Source organism: Staurois parvus, unplaced genomic scaffold (genome assembly GCF_062004578.1).
Source record: "Staurois parvus isolate SC_StPar_1 unplaced genomic scaffold, SC_StPar_1.0 ptg000081l, whole genome shotgun sequence".
NCBI lineage: Eukaryota > Metazoa > Chordata > Amphibia > Anura > Ranidae > Staurois > Staurois parvus.
In genome coordinates, this window is record NW_028317877.1 from 17711852 (window position 1) to 17726563 (window position 14712).

The window sequence follows — 14712 nt, forward strand, 5'->3', positions numbered from 1 at the left end:
GCAGTTTTAAACTAAATTCACACTTTGTGTTGTGAAAATGTATACATTTCAATGCGTATTTAATGATATGACATACATTCCCATTTATTTGCCGCAATTTCTTGCATGTATTTGTATGTTAATGCCTGAATGAATTAAAACTAGCCTCTGTCTGCTGTCCAAATGGTATACTGTTTTAAATTGCAGTAAAATGGACTGCATGTGCCTTTTACTGTATTACCAAGCATTTATTTGGGCTCAAACCACATGGAGGCTGTTTTCTATAATGTATGGTTCCCAACTGTCAATTACTTGGAATTACTGCCCCTCTTTTGGAAAGAAATCCCTATGCCCACCATTTCCCTCAAATATTCATCTTTTTACTCTCGAGTAGAGATTTATATATATAAATGTACTTTTTTGAATTGCCAAAGTTGCTTAAATATTGACCTGAAATGTAAAATATCCTTCAGATTATGGCATAAATTTATTTTAAAAGGTAATATAAAAATACAATGGATGTAAGTGATCATTTTTTTAAAGATCCATATAAATGAAGGAAGCAGGGGTGTGTCCGTTCCCTAAATATTATGTGCACAAAGGTGTCCCTCTTTTTCCATCTCAGAACATGGGGAGTTATGTTTAATATACAGTGCTACAAGACAGAAATATGAATATGGCTAATTGATATTTATAATAATTCTAGATTTACTGCAGTTTACTGGTGGTAGCGTTATACTTGAGGCTTTATTTACACAGAGATTCACATAGAATTTTAATGGTCCATGTGTGTCCCCAGTGTGCTTTATTGGGAGACAATAGTCTTTTTACAAGTCTTCAGCTATATAAGTATGTGCTCAGCTAAATGTAACACTTAAAGTGTATCTCCAGAGAAAACCTTTTTTTAAAATTGCAACTTTAAGTAAAAGTGAAAAGGGTGACCTGGCAAGTTTTTTAACTACAGAAGAGACATACTGGGGGAGATTTACTAAAACTGGAGCACTCAGAATCTGTGCAGTTGTGCATGGTAGCCAATCAGCTTCTAACCTAAGCTTGTCCATTTATGCTTTGACAAAAAAAACTTGGAACCTGATTGGCTTCTATGCAGAGCTGCACTAGATTTTGTACTCTCAAGTTTTAGCAAATCTTCGCATTATGTTTTTTCTGCAGGAAAGGAATCATACCTGCCTCATTGTACAGTTTCTGCATCTTCTGGGGTGAATGAACTCCTGTGCATGCACAGGAATTACGTTATCCCAGCACAGCCAATCAAGATGGCTGAAGGTCTTGAACATAGAAGAAGGCTGGGTGACGATGACAGCCAAGCAGCTCACAGATATCACATCACTGGAGGGAAGGGGAGTATGCAAGGAGTATGGTTCCACTTTAAGTTTTGTTACCACTAAGGAGATTCACGCTTCTTTTTGTATTCCATAGTCACTAAGACAGAAGTTGAGAAGCCTAAAGAATTGTCTCCAAAACCAGAGGCAAGAAGATATCTGTCTAAGAGGGAGTTCCCCTTAGTTTGTAAGATTTCCTTTAAATTCTGAATGTGTCTCTTGGACGGGAAGTGAAGGTAAATTTCCCCAACGGGACACAGATAATAAACAGACCTGGCAGGCATTCAAAAATGTTAAAAGCTTTGGCTATAGATGCTGTACACTTTAGTCAGTGCAGTTTCAGAAAAACATTTCTGTGAATAGTTTGTGAAAACATACATACATGGTGGAGAATTAGCTCCCAGCGCCAAGCTTTCAGTAACAGTTATCCTGAGCCTAACTCTTTATTTATAGAAATATTTTCCATCAATATTTTGCAAAAAAGAAAAAGGAGCAGCACAACACACAAAAGTAGTGCGTCATAGACAGTACACAGCTGACAATAATCAAAAGTTTACAGAAGAGTGATTTCAGATAAAAAAACTAAGACCTCAACCAATGCAGCAAGTACAGCAAAAGTGGAGACATTTCATATGTTCTCATAAAAGGGAATGGTGAATCTAGTAGGTTAAATGTGGGCACCAAAGGCGGGAGCCGGTTAACTTAGAAGATGCTATTAACCAGTTGGTTCGACACTTTACATAGCACAAATTAAGATGTACTGTCATCAATCAGGTTATGGGCATCAATAACTGAATGCCCTCTGGACACCACAGGGTGTTACACTGACATCACTAAAGGTCCAAAAGAGTACAGTGTCATGTGGTGCGGGCTCCAATCAGCTGTTTGTCAGGTACCATAACATAAGAAAACCAAGCACCCAGGAACAAGTATAAAGAAGAAGAAGGAGAAAAAATAGTAACTCAGATAGGATGCAGATCTGTAAACATAGGCAACAAGTCATGCTATAACCGTTGCCTTCACTCAAAATATCGTCTCAGACAATAGGGCCTACAGAGAAGCTGAGGGTTAGAGATTACTCAAACTGCCCCCGATGGGGAGAGCAGGGACTCAGGCAAGGGGGGAGTCGGGGTCCCTGAAGCACCTGATTTATAACGCATCTATGTGGCCCAGATAGAGTAAAACTGGTCATATCTGTCTTTACATGCAGCCATCCATTTCTCTGCCTCCATTATGTCATGCACTAGCCATACCCAGTCGGAGCAACAAGGAACCTGGGTCCTTTTCCAGTAAATCGGGATCAGATGCCATGCAGTGTGTTAAGAGATGTGGCAGTACACTCTTTCTATAGAGGCTAGTAGGAATGGAAGGAACATGGAGCAGGAAAAGCAACGGTGCATCAGGGACATCAATATCTAGGATCACCTTAATCGGGGCTCAGATATCTAGCCAGAAGGATGCAACTTGGGACACTCCCACTAGGTATGCAAAAAGGTGCCATGCTGTCCAGAATCCCTCCAGCAGAAATGGAACAGGGAGGGATAAATCAGTGCCAACTTAGAGGGAACCCTATACCAGCAAGTGAGCACCTAGTTCTAGTAACCTTTAACCTCCTAAAATAATTGGTTATGGACTCAACCAGGACTCAAACAAATTAAAGCCTACCTCTGAGGCATCTGGTTATACCGGCGAAACCAGTCAGGAAGGGAATATCCACGCTCCCAGATCCACTAAAGATACTCATGGCTGCAGCATGATACGTATCAAGTGCATTACCTTGACCCTGCTCCAATATCTTGAACTCTCTATACTTTGAAGTATCCATGCATTATATGCATCAAGGAACTGTTGCATTTTTCCACTACTATGCCCTGCTAGTGGCCACAAGGAGACAGACCCTATATATGTAAGAGGGAGGTCCTGTTCATCTGAATCCTCCCTGGGATGGTATTTTTAAATCATGGGATACCAGAGGGAGGTGAAGACCACCATTATCTATGCAACTACATGGCTTGTTCCTTCCTCTGGACTACATGTGGTCTGGTCCTTTGTCTGGGTTCTCCAAAGTCAGGCATAGTACTCTTCATGACAGCAGCTCAGTTCTATTAACCTCTGCCGCACTGGAAAAATATGGGGGTGAGGTAGGGGCGTGGCATTGGAGGACGGGAGATTTCTAGAAGACAGCAGCACAAGGGATATATCACACTGAAGGCAAGTAATGTACCTTGTGCTTTTTTTATGGTATCATATGTGGAGGAAGGATCTACATGGCTGAATGTGTCATATACTGTCAGAACGCTAAGGTAGATTGCTGTCAAAATGTAGAGGGTAGAGATGTTAAAGCCAAACTAAACCCTTTACAACCAAGGAAGCTGCCATCTTAGCCACTGTTTGATCTGCATTTGCCATGGTGCTGTACATTTGACCAGTGATGACACCAGCCATTTCATGGTTTAACAGTTTGGTTGCAAGCACAAGTAAATGTGATAATTATCATACACAGCATGCCTTGAATTTAACTGTCTGGAGAAAAAGTTAAGTCAATGGGTTTAGTTTTCCTTTAAAGCAGCATTATATGTGTCCAGAGCTTCCAGGCCCCTGTTTAGTGATAGCTGTTCCAGTTTTACGTAGATGGCCTCTCTCATACATCTTGTGAACAGGTGCCCAAAATGTGCATCTCATTGTCCAAAGAATGTCCCTTTCCCTTAAGGTGTACAAAAACTGCTGAGTTTTGACTAGACTTTAACCACTTGCCCTCCTGAGGATTTACCCACCTTCCTTACCAGGCCTGTTTTTGCTACTCTAATTCAACTGATAATTGCACGGTCATGCAATGCTGCACCCAAACAAAATTTTTGTCCTTTTTTCACACAAATAGAGCTTTCTTTCGGTGGTATTTGATCACCTGTGCGCTTTTTATTTTTTATGCTATAAACAAAAAAAGACCGAAAACTTTGAAGAAAAACAATATTTTTTACTTTCAGCTAAAAAAAATATATAGTAAACTCAAAGTTAGTTATAAATTTAGGCCAAAATGTATTCTGCTACATGTTTTTGGTAAAACAAAATCCCAATAAGTGTATATTGATTGCTTTGTGTGAAAGTTATAGAGTCTACAAACTATGGTATAGATACTGCAATTTACGCCATTTTTTTGCTATACAGCGCTGCGCTAGTTTAATGGACAATTGCGCGGTCATGCAGTACGGTACATAAATGAAATTTATGTCCTTTTTTCACACAATAGAGCTTTCTTTTGGTGGTATTTGATCACCTGTGCGCTTTTTATTGTTGGCGCTATAAACAGAAAAAGTTTTGAAGAAAAAATTTTTTTTTTTTCTCATTTCGGTCATAAAAAATATACAAAAAAACTAACATTTTGTCATACATTTAGGCCAAAATGTATTCTGCTACATGTTTTTGGTTAAAAAATCCCAATAAGTGTATATTGATTGCTTTCTGTGAAAGTTATAGCGTCTACAAACTATGGTATAGACAATGGAATTTACACAGCTTTTACTTTCTGACTGCACATCATATTTCTTGATATGCTAAAGTACCAGGATAGTACAAACACCCCCAAATGACCCCTTTTCGGAAAGTGAAACCCTAAGCTATCTGCTGAGAGGCATATTGAGTCCATGGAAGATTAATTTTTTTTCCATACGTTTCTGGAACATGACAAAAACATTTTTTTTTTTTACACAAAGTTGTCAATTAAATGATTTATTTCTCACACAAGCCATGAGTATATGTGGAATTACACCCCAAAATACATTCTGCTACTTCTACCGAGTATGGGGATACCACATGTGAGACATTTTGGGAGCCTAGCCACATACAGGAGCCTGAAATCTAATGACCACTTTGAAAGCCTGAAGGTGTGTAACTTCCTCATTATACTTCCTTACTACCTATCACAGTTTCAAAGGCCCTGACATGCCAGAATAGAACCAAACCCCCCAAATGACCCCTATCTGGAAAGTAGACACTCCAGGGAATTTAAAAAGAGGCATGGTGAGTATTTTGCAGATCTCATTTTTTTCTCACAAGGTTTTGAAATATAAAAAAAGAATAGAAAAAATGTTTTTGTTTTTTTTTCTTCACTTTCCAAAAACTAGTGGCAACAAATGAGATCTGCAAAATACTTACAATGCTTCTTATCAAATTCCTTAGGGTGTCTACTTTCCAAAAAGGGGTCATTTTGGGGGGTTAGGTGCTATCCTGGCATTTCAGGGCCTCTGAAACTGTGATAGGTAGTCTGGAAGTGTAATGAGGAAATAAAGCCCTATAAAAGCCTGAAGGTGCTTATTTGGGGTCCTGTACTTGGCTAGACTGCCAAAATGTCTCTCATATGTGGTACCCCCATACTCAGGAGAAGTAGCAGAATGTATTTTGGGGAGTAATTCCACATATACCCATGGCATGTGTGAGCAGTAAATCATTTAAGTGACAATTTTTTGTAAAAAAAAATATTTTTTTTTTGTCATTTTCCAAAAACTTGTGATAAAAAAATAAATTCTTCTATTGATTCAACATGCCTCTCAGCAAATAGTTTGGGGTGTCTACTTTCCAAAAAGGGGTCGTTTTGGGGGGTGGGGGCGTTTTATGCCCAGCATTAAAAGTTTATGCCACACATCATTCACTCTTCTAACCACCTGAAGATTAAGCCTTTTTGGTAGGAAATTAATTTAAACCCCCAAACATTATATATTTTTTTAAAGCAGGCACCCTAGTGCATAAAATGGTGGGTACTACAATTTTTTTATGGCACATAGTACTAGCACAGTGATTTTTCAAATGCAAATTTTTTTGAAAAAATACACTTTTTTTACTTTTAATGCACAAAAACACAATATATTGGCAAATTATTTGGTAAAATATAAAAGATCATGGTATGCCGAGTAAATAGATACCAAACATGACATGCTTTAAAACTGCGCATGCCCCGTGCAATGGCGACAAACTGCATACATTTTAATTATCCATAGGCAACGCTTTAAAAGCCGTTAAAAGCTACCATTTTAGATTTACAGAGGTCTAGTGTTAGAATTACTGCCCTTGATCTGATGCTCACAGCAATACCTCACATGCATGGTGCAACCGCTGTTTACATACCGGCTCAGGATCAAGGCTTGTACACACAGGTGTGCGCGCATGGGAGGGGCGAGTTTTTAATTTTTTTTTTTACTTATTTTGATTTTTTTTATTATTTTTACACTGTACCTTTCATTTTTTTTTTTATCACTTTTAATGCTATCACAGGGAATGCAAATATCCCCTATAACTTCAATAGGCATTGTCATATATTCTTTTTTGAGAAATCTGGGGTCTATCAGACTCTGGATATCTCCTCTGCCCTTACATTATCTAATCAAACCAAAATCGGTGTGATCAGATGCTTTCCCAATTTACAAATGGCGCTGTTTATATCCTGCGAAACTAAAGTGATGACATGCTTGTAGCTTCCAAATTCTTAGACTATAGAGATGATTGGCACCACTCTGGTCTCCAATCAGCTCTATGGTCAGCTGGCAGAAACACCGGCTGCATTCTCAGGTTCTCCCGATGGCTCGGGACTGCCCGAGAAGGCCGTGGAAGGCAGCGGGAGAGGGGGGGCATCATCTCCCGCTGCTTGTAAAAGCAATCCTGCAGCTAATTAGCCACTAGGATTGCTGTTTATATCCTGCGAAACTAAAGTGATGACATGCTTGTAGCTTCCAAATTCTTAGACTATAGAGATGATTGGCACCACTCTGGTCTCCAATCAGCTCTATGGTCAGCTGGCAGAAACACCGGCTGCATTCTCAGGTTCTCCCGATGGCTCGGGACTGCCCGAGAAGGCCGTGGAAGGCAGCGGGAGAGGGGGGGCATCATCTCCCGCTGCTTGTAAAAGCAATCCTGCAGCTAATTAGCCACTAGGATTGCTTTTACATGAAAGATGATTGCTGGCTAAAAAACATGATACCAGGATGATGCCTGCAGCTGTAGGCATCATCCTGGTATAACCATTCAAAGTCCAGTGATGTACCAGTACATAGCTGATCCTTGTTGGTTATATATGCTATGTTCTTTTTTTTTTTGTATGCAGCCTGTGGGCTGAATGAAAAAAAGAGAAGAAATCTCTGCCAGAAAAAGTGTGTGGTATGCCCACCATTAGAATATACCGCCCTGCATCCACCCACTTCTAATGGTGGGCACACATTAGGTCACACTTTGCCACAAATGCCAGTTTCAAGATTGAACAAATGTTTAAATAGTGGCACGCTTGAACAAAAATTGTCCACGCATAATTGGTACCCCATATGGAAAAAGGATGACACCAAGTCCCAAACTATCTTGCCACTGCTCCCCATGTAGTCTGGGCATCCAGGGGGCTCCACGTGACTATCTTTTCCCTCGTAAATCCAAAACTTATAAGTATAGCCTGTTGCCCTCTCACAGGTCTTCTACATATTGACCCCATATCTGGCACGCTTGCAGGGGAGAAATTGTTTGAATGCAAGGCGGCCAGAAAAATTAATGAAGGACTCATCAACGCAGATGTTTTGCTGGGGAGTATAGACATCTGCAAATTTTGGTTAAGGTGATTTGCGAGGGGCTGAATTTTGTGGAGCCGGTCAAATTCAGGGTTATCCCAAGGATGACAGAGTGTATTGTCGCTGAAATGCATAAAACATTATACTCTCATATCTATGCCTGGCCATGGCAGCAGAGAACACGAGATATGTCTGCGAACCAATACAACCGCAATTCATTTTTTTAGTAATGCCCATGTTAAGGGTTAGGCCCCAAAAAAATGTAAGTTCGAAAACCGTAATGAGTTTCCATGCCACTGGTCAGGCAAGGTATGAATTTGGGTTGGCGTCGATAAATTGTTGTGCATATAAATTGCTTTGATCCACAATCAGCGCATACAGATATTTCGTGAAAAACAGCTCCAAAATCAAGGGGAGTAGTTAAATTTGCTATTTCCGCCTGAATTCCGGGTTGGGCATGAATGGGGGAAGTACTGGTGCTGCAGAATTTGTGGGCTGTCAATCGGGATTTGCAAGCACATCCAGAAGGATACTAGGAGCTCTACAGGCCTGTATGCGAATTCTTTGTGGTTGCGGGACAATACTTGTGCTCTCCACCGCACCAGCTTGTACTGCACTTATGGGACTCACCACATCGCCAAGTCATACTGCAGTGCTGGTATTATTATTATTATTATACAGGATTTATGGCGCCAACAGTTTGCTCAGTGCTACAATATAATGGGAGAAGGGGGAGTAAGCGTAGGGGCTAAACGCAGGTTCTGGCAGGTGTCGGGGCTGATTGCACTAACGCTGCATTTTTGGGAATGCTATACTAATGTGAACGCTGGTATAGTGCTGATCTGATCAAAGATATTGATCCGTTCAGACACTATACAAGCAATGGAGGTTTATTGTGCATGAGCGTGTTCCTGGAAATCAAGGGGTTAAATGTGATGACTGGTGTACTGAGGGGCAATCTGACACTATCTGGAAGGGGTGTGAACACCGTGGGAGTGTGAATCACGTATATATATATATTAATATATATATATGTCATTTTGTGCACCCATGCCGCCCTGTAGCAGTATTTCTGCTATAGGGCAGTCAGGAAGCGGTTACAGAAGCGGTTTGTGTTATGTCGCTGCGTTACTTTAACTGACAATTGCGCGGTCATGCAACATTGCACCCAAATTAAATTTACGTCCTTTTTTCCCACAAATTGAGCTTTCTTTCGGTGGTATTTGATCGCCTGTGCGGTTTTTCTTTTTTGCGCTATAAAAAAAAAAGCTGACAATTTTGAGAAAAAAAACAATATTTTGGACTTTTTGATATAAAATTTGTCCAGTAAAATAATTTAAAAATCAAATTTCATCATAAATTTTGGCCAAAATGCATTCTGCAACATGTCTTTGCTAAAAAAATCCCAATACGTGTAAATTAATTGGTTTACGTGAAAGTTATAGCGTTTACAAATGGCGGTATAGATACTGGATTTTTCATTTTTTATACTAATAATGGCGGCGATCAGCAACTTATGGCGGTGATCAGCGACTTATGGCTGCAATCAGCGACTTATGGCGGGACTGCGGCGGACATTCTGACACTGGGGGGGAACTGACTTGGGATCACTGACATCCCCAGTGACACCAATACACTGATCAGTGCAAAAAAAAAAACACTGACAATGTACTAATGGCACTAAGGAGGAAGGGGTTAACTTTTTTTAGGCAATGAAAGGGTTAACTGTGTGAGGGGAGTGTTTTACTAGGGGGTGGGGGTTGTGCTTCACAGGAACACACTGATCCCAGAGATAAACTCCTCTCTCAGGATCAGTGTACTTGGAACTGACAGGGAGCAGAGCTGCAACACTGTAAACACTGCAGCCGTGCTCCCTGTCAGTGATTGTCGGTAATCGCCGGGACCCGGCGGGTAATGACTGCCCGGCACCTGGTGATTGACACCCGCAGCCACGATCAGCGGCGCAGCCAGGGCGGTTCCCCTAACCGTTTTGCAGAATGACGTTTAAAAACTTGATTCTGTGCAGCGGTGCCGCCCTGCCGCAGTATAAACACTGCGGCTGGACGGCAACCAGATAATATGCCCACCTTCAGTCATGTAAAGTGATGAATTAACATTTATGAAGCCTTCCTGACACCACACCACCCATCCTTTCATCACACCTCCCATCCTGTCCTTAGACAATAACATCATCCTTTCCAGGTTTCAGTCTTTGGATCAAGGTGTTAGTGTTTGGATATAAATGCTGGGGTATGTTCCTGACACTCATGAGAACTGAAGAAATGGCTTGGACAAGCTACGAAACATCCAGGGGAGGACTGACCATTTGAAAACTCGGGCACTGCCCGAGGGCCCGGGGTCAGTAGGGGGCCCCATGAGATGACCCCGGTACCTTTTTCATAGGTTTTTTTGAGTTTGGGCAAGGACACAGGGGCCCCATGATCCCCTATTGCCCAGGGGCCCCATGAGTTGTCAGTCCGCCCCTGGAAACATCTTTAACATTACATAACAAGTTCCGTTGAATATGACTAACTACTACTAGATATACTATGTCCTGGATAAATTTGAACCAACATAGGCTTGAATCATTTTCTTTAAATGACAAAAATAATAATAATCTGTTCAAAAGATATGAAGTTAATCTTTGGAAATAAATTGAAAACAATGTAACTGTCACTTCTCCTAGTTATGATTTAAACATATTTGCATTCTTTGGTCACCTTTTAGCTGCCATTAAGACCTCTTTAAGCACCAGCTATAATAAATTACCATACCCAGGGGCAGGATTTGGCATGAGCAAGTTAGTTGAGAAGACGGATTTGGGAAAATGCCTTCCAGCAGGTGTCTGGTATACAGAGCTTGACAAGTTGAGAGGTGCACTCAGATCCTTTTACTGCAGAGTTGAGCAGGAAAACAAGCTAGTACAAGGTGCAGTGACGCATCGTCTGTACCCAGTCATGTGATCCTTCATTATCAGTGAACCGTACAATGTATATGAGGCATATATGCAATATTGTGCAATGTGATATTGTAATGCCTCTACGTGATACTGTGATACCCTGGGGGGTAAATTGAAGTGAGCATTTCAGGCAAAGAGTAGTGACTGGTAACACTGCACCTGTACAGTACCTGTGAGTGCATAGGGGGATCTATTTGCTCTCCTCCTATAAGCTGTATTGAGCAAAGATAATTAATACAGTAAAATCTGATTGCAGCTCATGGTGGTAGAATATGAATTTACTGGGAGTAGATGCAGAGCTTAGGCAGCAGTGTACCAATACTCGTAGCTGCTTTCTAAAAGAGATCAGTCAGCAAAGCATGCTGGGCACAAAGGTGCTGAAACAAAAAGATCCAATTGCACTGGTAGAGCTGTAGATGACAATAAAAGAGTACAGGTACTCGATCAAGTGATCTGATCTGTAATGTCATATGATCAAGTATAGGAGATGCATGGGGGAAGGAGAAAGGTCTGTGCACTCATCACTGGTCTTTTGCAGCTTTTCTCAGCAAATCTTTTGGAGAACTGAGTTAGAATATCCTACCAGCTAACGTATTCTGCTTTGTCGTATTACTAAGAGTCAGAAAGGGGGTGGTTACAAATAGATGTCAGCGATCCAAATTTTGCATTGGGGTCCATCCAGTTCTAGCTTTTCCATTCCATACACCACTTTATTGGTTGCAGGTAGAGGAACAGCTAGCATATTTATCTGTATATTTTTTATTGTTTTTCTACAGTATATGATATGTAGTGAATTCTTGCTGGCTGTGGCCAGTGGTTTTCTAGTACAATACAGGCAATGGCGCACAATTTTTGTAGTATTCCTTTCCCCAAGCTGGTAGCTGAGTGTCTGTTTCAGCCTGTATCCTTCAATACCAAAATTAAAATGTTGAGTGTTACTGCACTAGGGATGGACAGTAAATCGAAAGCAAATTAATTGCCTCTAGTGGCCTTGCTAACCACAACACATAAATTCAAATAACCAAGACAACCATTAATACCAGCTGTTAATTCATGGCAGGCGAGTAAGAAGAAAACTGACTTTAGCATGTAATGTATCAGTATCGCTATGGATACTGTTAATGAGTGGTTGGCACAGCAAGTCTAGGACTTCATGAAGATGTCCACCAAGCCAATTGTTGAAGGCATATGCTAAAGGAAAACATTTTATCACGTTTATGTGAATAATTTCAGAAAAATGCAGCTGTATCAATAGTCATTCTGAAAAGAAGTCTATGGTACAGATAGACCAAATAAGTAGTGGCGTAGGCCACATTATGTATACTCCAGCTAATTAGCTTGATGTTTATTAATTAGGTATATTCTATGTTGAACTTTGTGGTGACAACAACATTATTATGAAGGGTATAGTGTAGAGATGAAAATATGAAAATTGTTTAAAATGGAATCCTGCCCTGATAATGATTACAAATAATGATAATGCCACAAATAATAATAGGTCACAAATAATGATGTGGCAAGTAGAATAAACCATTGAAGGAGAACAAGACCTGCTTTGGTCCCTGCAGCATTTCTGTTTTTGATGAGAATGCTAGTGTAAAGAGAGGGAAAGACAAATCTAATCTTCCATTGCTATACAAAATTCAATGCAAACCAAGAAAATACATATTTATTTCAGTATAAAGTCTTTAATATCACCCAAAATACAATGGATAAGTCTGCAACTAACAAGTTGTTTTGTAAAAGTTGAGATAGATAGATAGATAGATCGATAGATCGATAGATAGATAGATAGATAGATAGATAGATAGCCCAGATATGCAGTAGTACATTATAATGAATAATTGCTAATCTGAAGTATCGTTAATTGGTATAGAACTGAATATACAGGTTAAGACAAGCTGTCATTATAAAACAGTGAAGTAATCACTAAAAAAAACCTGCAGTAAAATAGAGTTGGATATAGTAAGAAATTACAGTAATTTCCTGAGAAATCAAACTTTTAACATTTTAATAAGACTTTTGTAATATACCTAAAAAGTTGATTTCAGTATAAATCACATGCTTAAAATACATTCTAACATAAAAATACAGTGCAATTAGTCTACTATGACTTCGAAAATACAGTGATGAAATGCATACTGTACTTATTCTGACTCTGCCATCCTCTAATAGTTCAATGCACATCTAGAAGTAACTCTGAAACACAATGCAATGGTAAATTTGGACATGTACCTACACGTGTGTCTTTTGATCCGTCAGTACTAAAATGAGTTTATGATGTAAATGAATACAGTTATATATCTCAGCCTCAAATCTACAGGTGCTAGGGAAAACAGTAACAGAATATATACATTGCAAGGTGTAAGTCCTACCTGGTACTGCAGCTGATGTGTCTAGCAGAGTCAACAGCATAAGAGCCAGGAGAGGGAGGAAAGCAGGTATTTTCTTGGTAGTATTCCTTTGAGCCATCCTTTTACATTAGACACCCAGACAAAGTAAGTTGGGAGAATGCAGACAGGAAAAAAAGAAGCACTGAAAGACAAGATGCAAGAAATTCCTCCTGTGATAATGCACCAAACACTACTTCTAATACATCCCAAAGTTGTCTCAGCCTTTCCTCTTTCCATCTGTTCTCCCTTTTTCAAGTTCTAGTTAGTTGTGTAGAGAGAAAATGATTCATTCTATACATAAGAAGAGAGAGAGCACCATCTAGTGCATTGCTTGGCCAAGTAAAGTGTATAAAAATAGCTGTGACTTCTCGCTTCAGGCATTGAAAAGTTTTAAAAGATATCTATACAGCCAAATTTGAAGGATATAGCAGCAATGCTAATGTATACTGAGATTCATTTTGTTTCTATTAAAGGATAACCTCAGCCAAGATACATACTTCTGAGTTGACCAAGACAGGGCTCACCTTTTGCCAATTCTTCAGTTTATCTGGGATCCTGGCATGAAAGGCTGACACTGCCCTAATAGTCCTTACTAAGTTAATATGGAGAATCTAGCTCAGGGAAAGTTCCACAACTGCCCTACTTAAACCTAAACAAAGTTTTCCAGGGTTACTGGATAAATGGGGAATTACCACTTACAATATTAACTTTTAGAGCCAGGACAAAGGGGAGTATAAATGGCATGTGCCCCAGATGCAGTGCTTATACAGTATGTGGATGGGCATAAGCTGGGAGCATCAACTACTCTGCTCTCCTGCAACTCACTGACAATAGTGACTGCACTGACAAGAGTCACTCCTGTCAGAAGGAATAGCTCATAATATTCACTCCTGCCCATATTCCTCCTCTGACATCTCTATACAACTATCAGTCCCTCCCCTTGCACCAAGGTGCTAGGTGTAATCCTGAAATCTGACTTGTCTTTTCAGCCCCAAATCCGATTACTGTCCAAATCTTGTAGATTTCACCTCCTTAACATCTCCAAAATATGCCTCTTTTTAACCATTGAAACTGTTAAGCAAATTCACTCCCTTGCTATCTCTTGCCAGACTCATCCACCTTACCAACCACTCAGTGTCTGCCACCCCTCTATGCAACTCCCTCCACTGGCTTCCCATTGCCCAACAAATAAAGTTCAAAATATCAACAACATTTAAAGCCATTTCAAACTCTGCGCCAAGCTACATCATCAATCTTTTCTCCAAATATCACCCAAACCTCCCTCTCTACTCCTCCGCAGACCTCTTGCTCACTAGCTCCCTCGTCTTCTCCTCCCATGGACTTCTCCAGAGCCTCTCCCATCCTCCGGAACTCCCTACCCCAATCTGTCCGACTATCTCCAACTTTGTCTGCTTTTAAGAAATCCCTAAAAACTCATCTCTTCAGAGACGCCTATCCTGACTTCAGCTAACAACTGAATCTTTTATTTCTCCCATCAGTTC

General features: G+C 40.2%; 1 protein-coding gene across 1 annotated transcript in view; it reads right to left on the minus strand.

The window, feature by feature from the left end:
- FNDC1 (fibronectin type III domain containing 1) overlaps positions 1–13455 on the minus strand; it is a 273409-nt gene extending 259954 nt beyond the window's left edge. The window contains exon 1 of the mRNA XM_089669817.1: positions 13193–13455. Coding sequence (XP_089525943.1) covers positions 13193–13289 — 97 coding nt within the window. The 5' untranslated portion in view covers positions 13290–13455. The remainder of the gene's footprint in view (positions 1–13192) is intronic.
- Between the last annotated feature and the right edge of the window lie 1257 nt (positions 13456–14712).